The sequence below is a fragment of the Berghia stephanieae genome, chromosome 12, assembly GCF_034508935.2.
Source record: "Berghia stephanieae isolate SIO BIC M18660-M18661 chromosome 12, UCSD_Bste_1.3, whole genome shotgun sequence".
NCBI classification, from domain to species: domain Eukaryota; kingdom Metazoa; phylum Mollusca; class Gastropoda; order Nudibranchia; family Aeolidiidae; genus Berghia; species Berghia stephanieae.
Window position 1 is genome coordinate 34,945,959 of NC_088371.1, and position 19,458 is coordinate 34,965,416.

At 39.0% G+C, this 19,458-nt stretch overlaps 1 protein-coding gene across 1 annotated transcript; it reads right to left on the reverse strand.

The window, feature by feature from the left end:
* Positions 1–10,521: 10,521 nt before the first annotated feature.
* Positions 10,522–14,220, reverse strand: LOC144957841 (uncharacterized). The gene is made up of 2 exons (XM_078889303.1): positions 14,043–14,220; positions 10,522–11,330 (listed from the first exon to the last, which is right to left on the reverse strand). Exons 1-2 carry the CDS (start codon positions 14,107–14,109, stop codon positions 10,564–10,566), a joined length of 834 nt encoding a protein of 277 aa, XP_078745429.1. The 5' UTR covers positions 14,110–14,220; the 3' UTR covers positions 10,522–10,563.
* Positions 14,221–19,458: the final 5,238 nt, after the last annotated feature.

The window sequence follows — 19,458 nt, forward strand, 5'->3', positions numbered from 1 at the left end:
ATTGTAATTCTAGAACATTTAACTATCACATTTTCTTCCTTTTTGCTGGCGCTGATATGACCGATATATGTTGCAAGCGCCACAAACAAGAAACAAAATGTTTTCCTGAACGGGCATTGAGTTGAGGAAATGTCACAAATCCTCTGTTTTGATTGGTCAAAAATCGAATAGTTAATAATTTTGACTCTCGGACTTAACTTTCTTCATCTTGTTCATTCCGATATACATATTACCAGATTGAAACTGTGGGTTACAAATGTCTTTATATGCACGTCTTTCCACATTGTAAAAAAAAAAGCACGATATTAAATTTGTTTTATTTCTTTTTAAAGCTGTTAAATTTATGTTTTGATAAAACGCTCAATGTTTCTTTAAAGAAATTATTTGTTGTTTTAAAACTTGTACGTTCTGCCGTAGATGGTTCTGGCGCTTGTCGAAGAATTATTTGTATTTTTAATGCTTGATATATTTATCTTTTATTTTGGATGATTTTATTCCAACTTGTCATAAAATCTAACCATTTTCACCAAAAGAAATGAAACTGTATTTGCATCTTGGACTTCATTTGGGTGAATAAACACTGTTATAATATTTGCATTTATTACCATAATATATGGATGATAGTGCGGCGTTGTGGTCTAGTGGTGTGACACCCACCTTCAGACTGGTGTGTCCCTGGTTCGAGTCCCACTCTGAACGCCGCAAATTTGAGTCCTTGGAAAAGGGATCTTTTTCATATATATGACTACCTGCTGGGCGGGATTCCTGACCTCCCATAGTGGGCTGGGAGGTACATACTGTGTCTTCTATCCCCCTATATCTGTTTTCCAACATGCTTTCTGTCTGGGTGGGGATCCTGACCTCCCATAGTTGGCAGGGAGGTACATACTGTCTTCTATCCCCTTATACATCTGTTTTCCAACATGCTTTCTATCTTTGTCTTATAATGAGATTACTTGGATTTGTCCTGGCCCTGGCTAGAGTCCTAGCTGGGAGGGAAACAGTCAAATGCATGGTTATTGTTTGGGAGATATTTATTTTCCTTGTAAATCATCTCTATGTTATGTATTACTATATTTGTTATTTTGAATTTATAATGCAAGCATTTGAGTGTATTCCTCTTTGTTGGATTTTGTGCTTGTATCGGGATGAGACTAAAAGGTGATCGCAAACGAAGTACATTGGTGGTGTGTTCTTGGAATCTACATCTGATCCCTAATTGTTCCCATTTCCCTTTGTCTTACTTTCTCTTGTGTGCTTTAATTGTAATTCTAGAACTTTTTACTATCCCATTTTCTTCTTTTTTTCTGGCGCTGACATGACCTAAATGTGTTGCAAGCGCCGTAAAACACTTAAAACATAAACAACATTAGTGGGATCTTTTGCTGGTGTCTGGGTGAGACCTTTTTGGTGGTCTCAAACTAAGTACACTGACAGTCCTCTCTTGGAATCTACATCTTTTCTCTATTTGAAACATTCCCCTTTGTCTTACTTTTTTTCTTGGGTGCTTTAATTATGATTCTAGAAATTTTTACTTTTCCATTTTCTTCCTGTTTACTGGCGCTGATATGACCTTAATATGTTGCGAGCGCCGTAAAACCCTTAAAAACATTATAACAAACTACTTTAGTGTTGCCATTGGCTTGGGACCCCGCGTAAAGTGGTGGATATTGCATAATGTGAAAGCTCAAGTTGAGTAATGTTGAGCTTTTATATAGGGCAATATCCACTAAACGTGCTCAAAGCGCTTTACAAAGGGTCCCTAGCCAACAGCAGCCCTTAACATGTAGAACGAGACATGGCGCCTGATAGGCGATAGTCTAATTTTTTTTCGGACAGAGACAACGCTGTTAACGGTCAGGTACTCATTTTAACTTGAGTAAGGTGAGAGAATGGGGGTAAAGAGTTTTATTTTTTCCAAGGACTCAACTATGCGCCGAGCGAGGCTATAACCCATGACCCTCCGATCCGAAAGCGAGCGAGTGCCACATAGCCGCAAAATGAATGAAGTATGGATTGTCTGCCTCGATACCATTTTATGACTGGGTGGGATTCCTGACCTCTCATAGTTGACAGGAAGGCCACTTACTGCGTCTTCTAAATCGCTATATCTGTTTTCCAACTTCTGGGTGGGGTTCCTGACCTCCCATACTGGGCAGGGAGGTACATACTGTCTTCTATCCCCTTATATCTGTTTTCAAATATGCTTTCTGTCTTTGTCTTGGAATGAGATTACTTGGTTTTGTCATGCCCTGGCCTGATACCCTGGCTGGGAGGGATTCAGTCAAATGTATAGTTAGTTTTGGGAGATGATATTTTTTCCCATGTAAATCATCTCTCTGTTATGCACTGTATTGTTTTGTTTAAATATTTTATATTTGTAAACATTTGAGTGTATCCCTCTTAGTTGGGACCTGTGCTTGTGTCTAGATGAGACTTTTAGGTGATCTCAAACTAAGTACTTTGATAGTGTGCTCTTGGAATCTACATCTGTTTCCTATTTGAACCAATATCCCTTTGTCTTACCTTTTTGTGGGTGCTTTAACTTTAATCGTAATTCTATAACTTTTTACTATCCCATTTTCTTCCTTTTTACAGGCGCTGATATGACCTAAATGTGTTGCAAGCGCCGTAAAACCCTTAAAAACAAAAACAAACATGTTGTCCAACTTGCTATCTTTGTCTAAGAATGAGATTGCTTGATTTTGTCATTTCCCTGGACGGAGTCTTTGGCTGGGAGGGAAACAGTCGAATGTATATTTATATTTTTGTGATCATCTCTCTGTTATGTATTGTTATATTTGTTGTTTTGAATGTATAATTTAAGCATTTGAGTGTGTTCCTCTTAGTCGGATCCTGAGCGTGTGTCTGGATGAGACTTAAAAGTGATCTCAAACTAAGTACACTGATAGTGTGCTCTTGGAATCTACATCTGTTTCCAATTTGAACCAATTACTCTTGTTTTTTTTAGTTCTATGGTTTTAATAGTAAATCTAGATTTTTTTTTATGCTATCCCACTTTCCTTCCCGTTCTACTAGCGCTGAAATGACCTAAATGTTTTGCAAGCGTCGTAAAAACCTTTAACTCACTCAACCCTAAGACCGACTATAGCCGTAGTTTACCCGGGTTACTTTTACCCAATGCCTATTTATGACATTTTTCTGAGACAAATTATAGGCGTAGTATCAAAGCTAATGTTTTTTTGTTGTTGTTGTTTTTTGTTTTTTTTTTGGCATTTTAACGGCAATTGATTAAAATTTTACCTTTGTACATGCTCATTTTTAATACATTTTTTTCCAATTTTGAAAAGTAGCAAAAATCTCTAGGATTGAGTGAGTTAAAACAAACAAACCAGTCTGTGACAACTGTTACATCCAAAGAATCTCTGATTCGATGGTCCTTAGATTGGTCTGGAACATCTCGGTGCCTCTTGGAAGATAGGAGATACTTGGGACTCAAAAGGCAATGCCGTTGTAGGGACTCGAAACGCCTTGATTGGTAGGAGATGTGTAACTCAAAGGTAAGAGTGAGTGGGATGGCACCTTGTGGTAGGTTGGAAATGCACGGAACCCAAAAGGCAATGTCACGCAGAGTGGGATATAATCATTAAAATAGGAAGTAAATGTAGAGAACCCTAAAGGCAAATCTGCTGCAGGGACTCGAAGCGCCTTGATTGGTTGGAGACGCAAGGAGCCCAAAAGGTAAGAGTGAGTGGGATGGCACCGTCTGGTAGGTTGGAAATGCACGGAACCCAAAAGGCAAGGCCGTTGTAGAGACTCGAGGCGCCTTGATTGGTAGATGTGGAACCCAAAAGGTAAGCGGGAGTGGGATGGCACCTTTTGGTATTCAGGCGATACATGGAACCCAAAAGGCAATGTCACGCAGAGTGGGATAGAATCATTTTAATAGGAAGGAGATGTATAGAACCCAAAAGGCAAATCTGCTGTAGGGACTCGAAGCGCCTTGATTGGTAGATGTGTAGCTCCGTTTAGCTCAAACGGTAAGAGTGAGTGGGATGGCACCTTCTGGTAGGTAGGAGATGCACGTAATCCAAAAAGCAAGGCCGCTGTAGAGACCCGAAACGCCTTGATTGGTAGATATGTAACTCAAAAGGTTAGCTGTAGTGGGATGGCACCTTCTGGTAGGCAGGCGATGCATGGAACCCAAAAGGCAATGTCACGCAGAGTGGGATAGAATCATTAGATAGGAAGGAGATGTAAAGAACCCTAAAGGCAAAACTGCTGTAGGGACTCGGAAGCGCCTTGATTGGTTGGAGACGCAAGGAACCCAAAAAGGTTATGGCAGAGTGGGATCTTGGATACTCCTTGACGACAGGAGGAACTTAGCCCAAAAGGCAATGCTGTCGTGGGAACTTTAATTCGCCTGGTACTTAGGTAGAGGAGGCACTCAAGACACGGGTGTCAAGTGGAATAAATGTGCAGAACATCCTCGCAAAAGGAAACGTGTAAATTGGCTAGGGGAAAAAAAGCTGACGAGGCGCAGTACTGTCTATGGGCTCCACTCGCAGGCAGACTGTATAATCTACCTTCTGGCTGTGGTTCCTGACCTCCCATAGTGGGCAGGGAGGTACTTACTGTGTCTTCTACTTCCCTATGTCTATTTTCCAACTTGCTTTCTGTTTTTGTCTTGGAATGAGATTGCTTGGTTTTGTCCTGGTCCTGGCTGAGAGGGAAACAGTAAAATGTAAAGTTAGTTTTGGGAGATGATATTTTGTTCCCCTGTAAATCATCTCTCTGTTATGTACTGTATTATGTTTTGTTTACGTATTATATATGATTTGTAAACATTTGAATGTGTTCCTCTTAGTGGGTTCCTGTGCTTATGTCTGGATGAGACTTATAGGTGATATCAAACTAAGTACTTTGATAGAGTGCTCTTGGAATCTACATCTGTTTCCTATTTGAACCAATTCCCCTTTTACTGAAGCGGATATGTAACATTTTTTAGTCATATCGTGCACTTCCGGATAGAAGCATGAAAATTTGCACCCAGGGGTTTTTGAGTATGCTGAATTCAAAAATCGCGGGAACCAACTTGTATCTCCGGTATTTCCCGCCAAAAATTAAATATTCAAAATGGCCGCCATCAAACTCGGATTTGCCTGTATTTTAATTATAAATGCACCGATTTTAGAGATTTTGGTGTCTATATATATGTTTATAAGGGCGGGGAATACGATAAAACACATTTTAATTCCATTATATTTATAGTTTCCTCCCAAAATGAAAAACAACATATTATAATGTTTAAAAATCCAAATTGACCTCATATTTACGAATTGTGCCATCATAGTAATCGTTCTCAGCTAATAACTGACAATAACTTTAGTTTTGTTCATGTGAAAATCACACATTTTTATCAGGAAGAGAGCGCTACAACTATTGTCTTTTCTTCCAAGCACAAATTTTCAGCATTAGCCCATGATCAAGTTCATGAACAACTAAATGCAATGGTGAAGGGAGATGGTGGTATAATAGGAATAACGGAAAGTGATACAGCCTTGAGAAGGTGGATGATAGCAGGACCAGAAATGGCTAGACTATTAATGGAGTACAATGACAACCAGTCCAAAAAGCTAAATGACACTGAGCGCCACCATGAACAAATACCAAGTGTGCAAAAGACTTTCCTGTCTCATGTTAAGAATGTCACTGACGTAATGGAGGAACTTGGTAACCCATTTGCTGATACAAGTACAGATCTGTATTCACTTGAAACAAAACAAATAATGTCTGAAAGGGTAATAGAAGCTGTGAGGTGTGCAGAAGACATGGGGAAAATGCAGTATCAGCAATTTCTTGAGGACCGCATCAGTAGCAGTGCAACTGCTTTCAATGACACAATACATAAGAACAATCTTCCTCTTCTGAACTCTGTTGCTACAAAGAAATCAAATGCAACCTCTAAGATTTCCAATCTTCAGAATGATGTCCAGCTCTTCTCCCGTATGTATATATCATGCCAATCTCGGGACAGTGATATGGATGCCTTCTTTGCTCACGAAAATCATGCCTGGCCTCCATCATTGGCATCCAATGGCATAATGCACCATACAAGCAAATCAGATTTATTGGAATGTTTGGAGTCACTTGTTCCGCAACCAGAATCCATCCCAAAAGTTGATGTCAGAATAATTGACGGTGCTGCCCTTGTGCATATGCTTGATCCAGTATTCCGATTAGGACATTCAGGGACTATTCACAGTTGTTGTTTTTGCCCTATATAAAGCATTTACTGCAAGACGTGGTTCGCATTGATGTTGTTTGGGACGTTTACAAGGAGAATAGCTTGAAGACACAAACACGACAGGACCGTGGCAGCGGTAATCATATCCGGGTTGATAACACCACTAAGATTCCTTCAAACTGGAAAAACTTTCTTCGCTGCGATGCAAACAAAGAAAACTTCTTCAAACTCTTAGCTAGTGCCTTACAAGAATTTGAAACTCTAGCACAGAATCAAGTGATCAGTGCACATGGCCCGAATGCTGTATCATCTCCAAAAGCTGATGTGTCAGGCTTGTTTTGCACACAAGAAGAAGGCTTCTTCAGAAGCAGATACCAGACTCTTGTTTCATGCTTCTCATTCCTTCTGTCATGGTCTCAGCAAGGTGATGACACATGCAACAGATACTGATGTGGTGGTCATTGCAGTAGCAGTATCAAGTGTTTCCCATAACTGTGAAATTTGGATAGCATTCGGACATGGTAATAAACTACGTTACATCCCTTGCCATCTAATTGCAAGTGAACTAGGTAAAGATGCATCTTATGGACTTCTTTTTTTCCATGCTGTATCAGGCTGTGATACTGTTTCAGCATTTCGTGGAATTGGAAAGAAAACGGCTTGGGCTATTTGGCGCAGTATGCCTCACCTAGATCAGGTCTTTGCCCGCTTATCCCATGCTCCAAACCAATTATTCCCAGAGGATTTACAGCAGATGGAAAGATTCGTTGTTCTCTTGTATCAGCGCACATCCCCCATCAGCAGGGTAAATGATGCCAGAAAGCAGATGTTTACTCAAAATTGGAGAATAGACAACATTCCACCAACATCCCATGCATTGGATCAGCATGTCAAAAGGGCTGTGTACCAAGCCGGGCACGTCTGGGGACAATCACTTGTAGGAAACCCTGAACTTCCATCACCACAAACGTGGGGCTGGCACAGAGAAGCAGATGATTCTACATGGACTCCGTACTGGACCACTCTTCCAGAGGCAGCCAATGTATGTCAGGAACTACTTAATTGTGGATGCAAAAAGTCTTGTACTAAGAGATGCAAGTGTGTTAAAGCAAACCTCCAGTGCATATTGTTGTGCACATGTTCAGGACAGTGTAATATTAGTAATAGACAAATTTGAACCCAGACGCAACATGTATTGTTTAATGCTCTTAGTTTTGCAGCTATTCTTCCTGATAAAACTGCTTATTTTTACATGCACAGAACTGTTTTAACATTCTTTATGGAAGACTTAAAATATTTGTATGGTTGCTAAAGTCATAATCATGATAATCAGCTGTGAACGATACCTGTAAGACTGATAAATAATGGTCAGTTTAGATTTTTAAGCATGTTAATATATTGATTTTTTCATTTTCATTGTAAACTATTACTTTGATACATTTGAAATATATTTTATTGCATTCCCTGACCTCAAAAACATATGAATAGACACCAAAATCATTGAAATCATTTAATTATTAATTAAATTACAAATAAATCCAGTTTTTGAAAGCGGCCATTTTGAATTTAATTTTTGGCGGGAAAATTTTGAAAGCTATACATTTGAAATAGGTTTTATTGTATTCTCTGACCTCTTAAACATATGAAAAGACACCAAAATCATTGAAATTGATGACTTATTAACTATTTACAGACACATCCAATTTTTAATGGCGGTCATTTTGAATATTTAATTTTTGGCGGGAAATTCCAGAGCTACAAGTTGGTTCCCGCCATTTTTGAATTCAGCATACTCAAAAACCCCTAGGTGCAAAGTTTCATGCTTCTATCCGGAAGTGCACGCCAAAATCACATATCTGCCCCAGTATTTGTCTTACTTTTTCTTGGGTGCTTTAATTGCAATTCTAGAACTTTTTACTTTCCCATTTTCTTCCTTTTTATTGGCGCTGATATGTAAATTTTCAACATACCTACCTTGTATTTGTAACCATTTCACCGTTTGTTGCTTTGAACAGTGCACGAGTAGGTTTTAAGATGTTTTTTTTTTTTGGTTTTATTTATTCTTGAGAGAGAGAGAGAGAGAGTGAGAGAGAGAGAGAGAGAGAGAGAGAGAGAGAACAAGAGAAAGGGAGAGAGAGAGAGAGAGAGAGAGAGAGAGAGAGAGAGAGAGAGAGAGGGAGGGAGAGAGAGAGAGAGTTTTTATTATTTATTCTTTTTTTTTTTGGTGGGTTTTGTTTTGGAAATATTTCTAATTGTGTGTTGTTTAGATTTGATTATCTCCCCTTAATATGATCTTTATGACATCTTTTATTTTTATATTCTATATAATACATTAAAGGTTATGAATCAAAGTCACCTATTTATATAAATAAGTACGTGTAGTTGAGTTTTGATTTCTGAGATGGAACTTCTTTTTAGCTCCCATGGTGGATGGGGAGCGGAGGCCACTTTTTGCTGTGTCTTCTATCCTCCTATTTATCTGTTTTTCAACTTGCTTTTTGTCTTTGTCTTGGAATGAGATTACTTGGTTTTGTCCTGGCCCTGGCCGGATACCCTGGCTGGGAGGTAAACAGTCAAATGTATAGTTAGTTTTGGGAGAGGATATTTTTTTCCTTGTAAATCATCTCTCTGTTATGCACTGGATTATGTTTTCTTTATGTATTATATGATTTGTAAACATTTGAGTGTATTCCTCTTGGTGGGGACCTGTGCTTGTGTCTGGATGAGACTTTTAAGTGATCTCAAACTAAATACCCTGATAGTGTGCTCTTGGAATGTACAACTGTTGCCTATTTGAACCAATTCTCCTTTGTCTGCCTTATTCTTGGATGCTTTAATTGTAATTCTAAAACTTTTACTATCCCATTTTATTCCTTTTTACTGGCGCTGATATGACCTTAATGTGTTGCAAGCGCCGTAAAACCCTTAATAACAAACAAACGAACGGACCAGACCCCTTTGTCTTACTTTTTCTCCAGTGCTTTCAAAACTTCAGATTTACAACTTTCCTTATTATTTTCCTTTTTACTGGCCCTGAAATGACCTAATATTGTCGCAAGTGTCATAAAACTCCTAAAAAGAAGAACAACAAACATATCCTTTTATATTATTTCCTTTTTATGGTTGTTTTCAGACTTTGCCTTGGAAATGAGATCACGTGGTTTTCCCTTGGCCCCGGTAGAACCACCACAGAAAACTGTGTTTAAGCTAAAACGTTCTGATCGAGAAAATCGTGTGTTTACTAGTCACACATTTGGTATAAAAAAACAATAACAATGATCAGAGAGAGGTCAATTTCACTCACGTTGTTGTTTTATAAACAAACAACCATCTATGTTGTCCGAGCAAGTGTGAAGGTGTGTCACAAATACCATGTTTTAATTGGTTATTTGAAAGGAAATCTTTTAATATTAAAAAAAAAAAATAAATTTTGTACGGACTTAACCCCCCGAGGTGATGTTGTCTTTTTGGGTGCATCACTTTAGGAAAAGATTGCTGTCTGCTGCAGTCACAAAACCAGCATCCCCACTTATCGATTTTATAACGGACTTGGTGGGGTTCCTGACCTCCCATAGTGGGCAGGGATGTTGCTGGGTCTTCGATCCGTCGCCAACATATAGCCTGACACAAGAACCCTCTTGGGCTGGCAGTTTGACGTCATTTTTTAGGTTTCTGTAGCGTCTAGTGAGTTGTCGTGAGTAGAGCTCAAGGAAACAAGTTATTTCATTGGTTGAACTAGTGAATACAACTCACGATTTGTTTTCCTTTGGAGCAAAAGACTGGCATTTTGACGTCATTTTTTGGTCAGTGTCAGGCTATAACTTAACGATGGCTACGCTTCGATCCCCATGTATCTGTTTTCCAATTGCTTTCTGTCTTTGTCTTGGAATGTGATTACTTAGTTTCGTTCTGACCCTGGCCGGAGTCCTTGGCTAGGAGGGAAACAGTCGAATGTATAGTTATAGCTTTGGGGGATAATACTTTTTTTCTTGTAAATCATCTCTGTTATGTACTGTTATTTATCTATTTTAAAAATTATGATTTGTATACCTTGAGTGTATTCCTATTATTGGGAATTTTTGTGCTTGTGTCTGGGTGAGGCTTTTAGGTGATCTCAAACTAAGTACACTGATAGTTCCCTATTTGAACCAATTCCCCTTTATCTTATTTTATTCCTCGAGTCCTTTTAATTGTACATCTAGAATGTTTTTACCATCCAAATTTCTTCCTTTTCAATGGCGCTGATATGGCCTAATAAATGTGTTGCAAGCGCCGTAAAACTCTTAAAAAAAACAAAAACAAAAAACAAACAATTTTATAAAAGGAACGCAGAGCTAATACATTGTTGAAGACACTCACACGTTACATTCACAAATCATACATCCATTAGACCCAGACTTAAATCCGTCTAGGCCACAATCAAGTCCACATATGATCTCTCGACAATCAACATCTTTGGTGTTTGAAGTAGCTGTAGTAGTAGTAGAGGAATACGCTGGTGTTTGTGTAAAATGATTACCTATAGGTGCCGTGACAAGTTTAGATCCTGTATTTGCAGGAGACGGTTTCGACGTTGAAGGAGACGATGCAAATGATGAATTTGAATTATGGTTCTCCTCAATCAAAGAATATTCACAGACAAACGGAAACTGCATGTCCAAGGACGTCAGCCCGAACTCAGTACAATTAAAGACACTCCATTTCCCTGTCAGTGAATCTAAAGCTACACAATGTCTTAGAAAATAGGAATATTCATAATTGATATCGGAATCGAACTGTGACTTGAAATTGCTGTATTCGATTTTGGAATCGTCAACCCATTTCAATTCATTATCATGACCGACATATTTACCTTCTCCTAACTTTAGATTACCAAGTCCGATCCAAATTAACGTGCGTTTTCCATCTTTGAGAAGATTTGTGATAAAATCGTTCGTAAATTTAGATTGAACCAGAGCCAGTTGACCTCCTTGCTCGGTGCAAATATTTGCTGCGTCTTTGAAGAAGATAGCTTGGTGCAAGTGGAAAGAATAGCATTTATTTTCGTAGACTGTGAGGGTTATTTCTCCGCTTGGACTAAAATTTAAAATTCCAGAGCATTCCTGTGCGTTGATGGAATTAGCTGAAATGGACAAAGTATCATGTTTTGATATTTGTTTGTTGTTGTTGTTTTTTTTTTTTTTTTTTTTTTTTTTTGGGGGGGGGGGGCTTATTTATAGGGGATTCCGATAGCTCAGCTGGTAGAGCACTCGCTTCAAACGCAAAGGGAACAAGATCGATCCCGGGGTGCAGTCGATATTCTTTTCTGACCCCCCCCCCCCTCCCTCCCTCCTTCTCTGTCCACTCAGCAGTGATTTGGTAGTTGGGTCTGTTAGATCTGACGAAAAGTACTTTGCGATAGACTAGCGTCCTATCCAAAGGGTAACAAGTAACTGCTATTTTCCGTTTCACGCTATAGAAACCGGGTTAAACTCGACTCTGAAGGACAGATTTATATTTCAAGATGGTCAAAGAAATACTTTTTGCGTGAACAACGGGCATGATCTATAGATAGTTCGAAGATGACGTCACTCAGGTCTTTGTTATTATTTTTTTGCCATCCGCGGTTATGAGTTATGCTCACTGAACTGTATTAACCCGACTATAAAAGTTCATGGATACACACAGTTTTGTGTGTTGGTCCGTTATACTTCCGGATGGCAATGTTATGAGCTTCTTAGCCAAGCGCATACTATCTATATCCAATTTCCATGTGCTCGAGGTCATTGGTCACATTGCAAAGTGTGCTCAAAGTGACCCACATAGTGAAAAGTATTCACAGTTTTTTTTATATATCTAACATCACGATTGGTCATTTTGTTCAGCTTGACAGATGAGTATGTTTATAACTTTTGTAAACAAAGCAGCGTGTTAACATTTGTTAAGAAATATCCAACAGCTAGACAGCCACAAATCATGTGATTGATGACCTGGTTGGACGAAAACATGAATATAGATCGCTCCCAATAAAAATCATAAAACCTTCTATTTGTCAAATATTTATTCGTCGTTGATTTCTTGTCCTGTTGTAAACGACATTTGGTGATTTTGATGACTTAGCCAAGCGCATACTTTCTATAGATAGTTCGAAGATTACGTCACTCATGTCTTTGTTATTGTTTTTTTGCCATCCGCGTAATTCTCACTAAACTGTATTAACTAGACTATGAACGATCATGGTTAGACAAAGTTTTGTGTGTTGGTCCATTATACTTCCGGATGGCAATGTTGTGAGCTCCTTAGCCATGCGCATGAGTCTAAATATAGATAGTATGCGCTTGGCTAAGAAGCTCATAACATTGCCACCCGGAAGTAAAAACGGACCAACACACAAAACTGTGTATAGATAGTATGCAGATGACGTCACTCAGGCCTTTGTTATTGTTTTTGCCATCCGCGTAATTCTCACTAAACTGTATTAACTAGACTATGAAAGATCATGGTTACACAGTTTTGTGTGTTGGTCCATTATACTTCCGGATGGCAATGTTGTGAGCTCATTAGCCATGCGCATGCTATCTATATCTTATGAGTCCAGATATAGATAGTATGCGCTTGGCTAAGAAGCTCATAACATTGCCATCCGGAAGTATAACGGACCAACACACAAAACTGTGTGTATCCATGAACGTTTATAGTCTGGTTAAAACAGTTCAGTGAGCATTACTCATAGACGCAGATGGCAAAAAACAATAACAAAGATCTGAGTGACGTCATCTTCGAACTCCCTATAGATAGAATGCGCTTGGCCAAGGAGTTCACAACATTGCCATCCGGAAGTATAACGGACCAACACACAAACTCTGTGTAACCATGAACGTTTATAGTCTGGTTAATACAGTTTAGTGAGAACAACTCACAAACACGGATGGCAAAAACAATAACAAAGGCCTGAGTGACGTCATCTGCATACTATCCTTTGTTATTGTTTTTGCCATCCGCCTTTGTGAGTTGTTCTCACTAAACTGTATTAACCAGACTATAAAAGTTCATGGTTACACAGAGTTTGTGTGTTGGTCCGTTATACTTCCGGATGGCAATGTTGTGAACTCCTTGGCCAAGCGCATTCTCTCTATAGAATCTCAGATAGTATGAGCTTGGCTAAGAAGCTCATAACATTGCCATCCGGAAATATATCGGACCAACACACAAAACTATGTGTAACCTTGACGTTTAAAGACTGGTAGTGAGAATTACTCATAAAGGCGGATGTTATTGTTTTTTTGTTTTGTTTTTTTTTTGCCAAAGATAGAATGAAATTCACGTCACTCAAGCCTTTGTTATTGTTTATTGCCATCCATGTCTGTGAGTAATTTTCACTAAACTGTATTAACCAGACTATCAACGTTCCAGGTTACACATAGTTGTGTGTATTGGTCCGTTATATTTCCGGATGGCAATATTGTGAGCTTTTTAGCCAAGCGCATACTATCTATATCTTTTGAGTCTATACAGAATCTAAGATCGTCTGTTTAATACAGTTTAGTGAGAATTACTCATAAACGCCGATTGTAAAAAGCAATAACAAAGACATGAGTGACGTCAACTTCATTCTATCTATCTATAGATAGAACGAAGATGACGTCAATCGGGTCTTTGTTATTGTTATTTGCCATCCACGTTTATGAGTACTTCTCACTAAACTGTATTATTCAGACTATAAAAGTTCATGGTTACACATCGTTTTGTTTGTTGGTCCGTTATACTTCCGGATGGCAATGTTGTGAACTCCTTAGCCAAGCGCATACTATCTATAGTTATGTACTTTTTAAAACAACTTGATAAATCAACTCACCTGACATTGTGATGAGAATGAATAAGAAAATACGATAAAAATGATGATGAAATAATGTTGTAAACATGGTGGAGGTTTCGTACTTTGACAAGCTGTTTGTCAGATCTGGCGTGTTAAAATTGACACTTGTTATAAATATATCGGTTGTTTGTTTGTAAGCGAGGAGTATGTGTGCTTAGGTCTGTGCTGTCCACTGTTGCCAGGTTGGCGGATTTTCCACCAAATTGGGGGATTTTTATCATCGCGTGGCGGGTGGTGGATTTTTTGGGGCGGAATTTTGATGATTTGTATACCCTTTAAAAAAGTAAAAGTATAGCAATCAAGTCTAATTATTTCTGCTTCTCTCCCCCCCCCCCCCTAAAGTGACGACGTTTAGGAGAATGCACTGTGAGGACGGATGGCCTAGATCTATATCACAAAACCTATTTCAGATTAACCAAAGGTGAAAACAATATCCGACAGTCTAATCCCGCTTAAACGAAATCGAAAGTCCGAATCTTCATGATATTTAAAAGGAAACAGTTGTAAATAGGTGATTAGCATTCAGTAACATACTTTTTATCTTGTTGGTTTTGAGTGTTTTAAATTAAATGGCGGATTTATTATATTTTTTTGGCGGATTTTGGGCGAATATCGCAGGTAAAGTAGGATAACGTTGGCGGTTTTTGGCGGATTTCTGGCATAAAGTTGGCGGGATTATTGCAAAGCCACCTGACAACACTGGTGCTGTTGTTTTTTTTTAACTACACATCAAGTCTGTGATAAGGAATGACAGTGGGATTTTTTATTGAAGAAACAAAGTGACGTCACTCACATCTTTGTTCTTGTGTGTTTTAGCGTACCCATCGTTATGTTAAAGCCTGACACTGAAATCAAAAAGGACTGGCAGTTTGACGTCATTATTTGGTTTTTGCACCGCCGAGTGAGTTGTCGTTAGTAGAGCTCTTGGAAACAAGTTATTTCATTGGTTGAACTATTGAATACAACTCACGATTTGGTTTCTTTTGTGGCATTTTGACTTAATTTTTTGGTCAGTGTCAGGCTATAACTTTACGAAGGCCACGGTTTTAGGCAGCCATTCTGCGGTGATAAAGTTCTCAGGTTGCACAGTTTTGTGTCTTGGTACGTTATATCCAACATGCTGATGTTGTGAATATTTTAATTAAATGCATAGCATCGATAGGTTTATTGATTTCCAAATATGTTCGTTTGTTTGGTTGTTTGTTTGTGTGTGTGTGTGTGTGTGTGTGTGTGTGTGTGCACGCGCGCGCGCGCCTGTGTGTGTGTTTGTAATTTCTTGATAAAGACCACCCATAGCAGGATTTTTAAAAAATTGTTTTTGTCTTTTTGTTTTTAAAATGTATTGGGTTTTCTTTGTGTGTATTTCATTGATAAGGACGAACAGTGGTAGGAGTTTTATTGTTACAGTGTTTTTGTTTTTCAAATTTATGTAGATAATAATTTTTCAATTAATTTTTATTTTTAAATATTTTTTTGGTGTGATGTCTTGATAAAAATAACAGAGGTGGTATTTTTAAAAATTGTTATACGGCTAGCTAGTGTTTCTATTTTACAAATTTATATTGTTATTTTTTGGGGGGGTTGTTGTAATATCTTGAAATGGAATAACATAGTGTTTTTATTTTCAAAATTTGTTGTTGTTGGCTTGTTTGTTTGTTTGTTTTGTCTGTTGTATTGTTAAGGAGTAACAGAAGTAGGATTTTAATTTTTATAGCATTTTTTTTCCATTTTGTGTAATGGAGATGGAGGAAAAGGGGGAGGAGGAGGAGGAGGAGGAGGAGGAGGAGGAGGAGGAGGAGGAGGAGGAGGAGGAGGAGGAGGAGGAGGAAGAAGAAGAGGAAGAAGAAGAAGAAGAAGAAGAAGAAGAAGAAGAAGAAGAAGAAGAAGAAGAAGAAGAAGAAGAAGGAGGAGGAGGAGGAGGAGGAGGAGGAGTTATTTCTTATTTATCATTCACCTTAAAGATTTGTGAATTGTTTACCTCATGACACGGCTGTTTTCCACGACATGCAATTACACACCGAATGTTGTAGATAAGGGGTTCCTGGTTCCTATCAGTAAAAATACAAGCAGAATGCAATGAATTTGTAGTCTCATAATCATGTATCAAACATAGCGTAGTAATTGGATTCAATAGTCTGATGTCACGTCGCACAGCAACGGCGAGTAGCGTGGTTCTAAACAAAGAAAATTGGTACTTTTTATTATTCATCTGGATAGAACTTGTCATATGTCATGTGATCAGAATGTATAAAAGTCAAATCATAATCATATTTGTAATGTTTTTCTCCTCTGGATACACTTTTATGCTCGTCGGAGAAATAATATTTCATAAAGGCGTCCGCCATTGTTCCTATAGTTTAGAGCCAGTTATTAAGTTACTATGCGTCATTACGAGGGAAGTGACGTCATGACTGTTGAAGCCAATTCTATATTACTTAGTATCCAGAGTCGTCCTCATTGACGTTGGTTGCCCGCACTCTACGATGACAATAAATTTGACCCTTCGCCTCAAAACGGTATTAAGTCGGGTTGGTTAAGATGTTGAAAATTGAATTTATAGCCAGAAATATCAGACTTGTGTTGAGTTTGTACGTTTTATTGAGGAGAATGGATACCTTATTTTAGGATGCTAATGCCAACAATTTATATTTTTGACCGGTTCAACATTTAATTCAGATTTTAAGCATATGGTTCGTTCCGACATAATACCGTTTTGAGACGAAGGGTCACGATTATGTCTGCCCATTCCTCCCGTCCGCTGACGGTATCGTACAACTCTCTTCCATTCATATCTGCCCATTCCTCCCGTCCGCTGACGGTATCGTACAACTCTCTTCCATTCATATCTGCCCATTCCTCCCGTCCGCTGACGGTATCGTACAACTCTCTTCCATTCATATCTGTCCATTCCTCCCGTCCGCTGACGGTATCGTACAACTCTCTTCCATTCATATCTGTCCATTCCTCCCGTCCGCTGACGGTATCGTACAACTCTCTTCCATTCATATCTGTCCATTCCTCCCGTCCGCTGACGGTATCGTACAACTCTCTTCCATTCATATCTGTCCATTCCTCCCGTCCGCTGACGGTATCGTACAACTCTCTTCCATTCATATCTGCCCATTCCACCCGTCCGCTGGCGGTATCGTACAACTCTCTTCCATTCATATCTGTCCATTCCTCCCGTCCGCTGACGGTATCGTACAACTCTCTTCCATTCATATCTGCCCATTCCACCCGTCCGCTGACGGTATCGTACAACTCTCTTCCATTCATATCTGTCCATTCCTCCCGTCCGCTGACGGTATCGTACAACTCTCTTCCATTCATATCTGTCCATTCCTCCCGTCCGCTGACGGTATCGTACAACTCTCTTCCATTCATATCTGTCCATTCCTCCCGTCCGCTGACGGTATCGTACAACTCTCTTCCATTCATATCTGTCCATTCTATGATATTTAATTCTATATTTTTAAAAAGAGCTTTTATATAGCGCAATATCCACTAAATGTGCTCAAAGCGCTTTACAAGGGGTCCCTGGCCGTCAGCAACATTTAACATTTAGGACGGGACATGACGCCTGTTAGGCGATATTACATTTTTTCGGACAAAGACACCGCTGTTAACGGCCCGGTACTCATTTTACACCTGAGTACGGTGAGAGAATGTGAGTAAAGAGCCTTTTCCAAGGACTCAACTATGCGTCGAGCGCGAGGCTAGAACCCAGGACCTTACGATCCGAAAGCGAGTGTCATACCACTAGACCACATAGCCGCATATTACTAAAAGTTATAAAGTAAGTGTTAAGGAATCTTCACTCGCAAAGATAAGAATTGAGGTAAAGACATGGGCTAGCAGATATTTCAGATTAGTCAATTATTGGAAAAACTTTCAACCAGGATCTAATTCTCTCCCTATCTCACCCTCCCCCCCCCCCCCCCCCCCCCGTCTTCCTCTATCTCTCTCTCTCTCTCTCTCTCCTCTCTCTCTTCTTCTCTCTCTCTCTCTCTCTCTCTCTCTCTCTCTCTCCTCTATATATATATATATATATATATATATATATATATATATATATATATAATATATATATATATATATATATATCCTTATCTATCCCTTAGTAAATATACCAAACACACAAATAGGTCAGGGCCCGTTTTCACGAACGATGACGAGATGCAGTTATTTACTAGTCTAGTAAATGACTAGCTGGTAAGTCCAAGCGAACCAAGTGACTTTTAAAAAATCGGATTTCATGAACACTTTCTAGTCTCGGACTAGCTAGTCTCGTCTTGCCTAGAATAGGCCTTGTAAGGAAGGTGACTAATTCTGTGCGGGTAAAATCCCGGCCTCTTGTACACGACGGCAGGTAAGATACCCGCCTTCATACGTTCAACGCAACAGATTTCCAAAGACGAATACGATTCAATAGTCTGATGTCACGCCGCCCGGCAACGGCGGCCATCTTGGTTCTAAACAAAGAAAATCATTACTTTTTATTTTTCATGCCGGCTAGAACTTTTCATATGCCTTGTGATCAGAATGTGTAAAAGTCAAAACATGATCAAATGTATGTGTTTTTTCCCCTCTGGATACCCTTTATGCTCGCCGGAGAAATATTTCATACGGGCGTCCGCCATTGTTTAGAGCCATTGTTACTAAGTTACCATGCGTCATTAGGAAGGAAGTGACGTTACGACTGTTGAAGAGTATTAGTAACACATGCGGTTTAGATAATAATATTTCGTTCTTTTCATATCTTAACTTACTTTTGTCACGATGCATCAAATCACGTGATATTGACTGTCTACTGTTATAGACTGCAATGATGTTCACCGCCGACTGTCAATTCTATATTTAGGCCAATGGAACTTTCATAGAAACCCACGAACACGGAGATTGAGACTCAAAGAAATTGAACCAACCCCCGCAACCCCCCCCCCCCCCCCAAAAAAAAAACAAAACAAAACACACACAAAAAAAAAACCAACAAAACAATAACAAACCCCAACAAATAAACAAACAAAAGGCAAAGTGTGTTCTTATTAATCACATTATTTCAGTCAGTTAATATGCCAACATAATAACTTTTGTCTCCACTATACTTTCTAAATAATTTTTTTTGGGTTGTTCTTTGACGCAAACCCTTTGGTTTAGGAGTCTCAAATAGCGAGCCGATAGATTCAGTTTTTGTTTTGTTTTTTTACTCACACATAATGTGTACGTTCGACGATCTGCACTTATCTTATAGTTTTTTTTTTTTTAATCCACTGTCAATGGCAACAGGACACTTTTTTGCCTCTGTCATTCGTAACCAGCGTATATTCTTTCCGAATCGAAGCATATTCAATCTATAAATAGCTGCTATAATATTGTCGACGCTATGGCGTCTCCT

Bases quoted from the DNA above. Each gene is read 5' to 3' on its own strand.
- LOC144957841 (XM_078889303.1), bottom strand. From the start codon at position 14,109: ATGTTTACAACATTATTTCATCATCATTTTTATCGTATTTTCTTATTC. The intron at 11,331-14,042 runs GTGAGTTGATTT...TGTCCATTTCAG, and splicing joins CATTCTCATCACAATGTCAG to CTAATTCCATCAACGCACAG.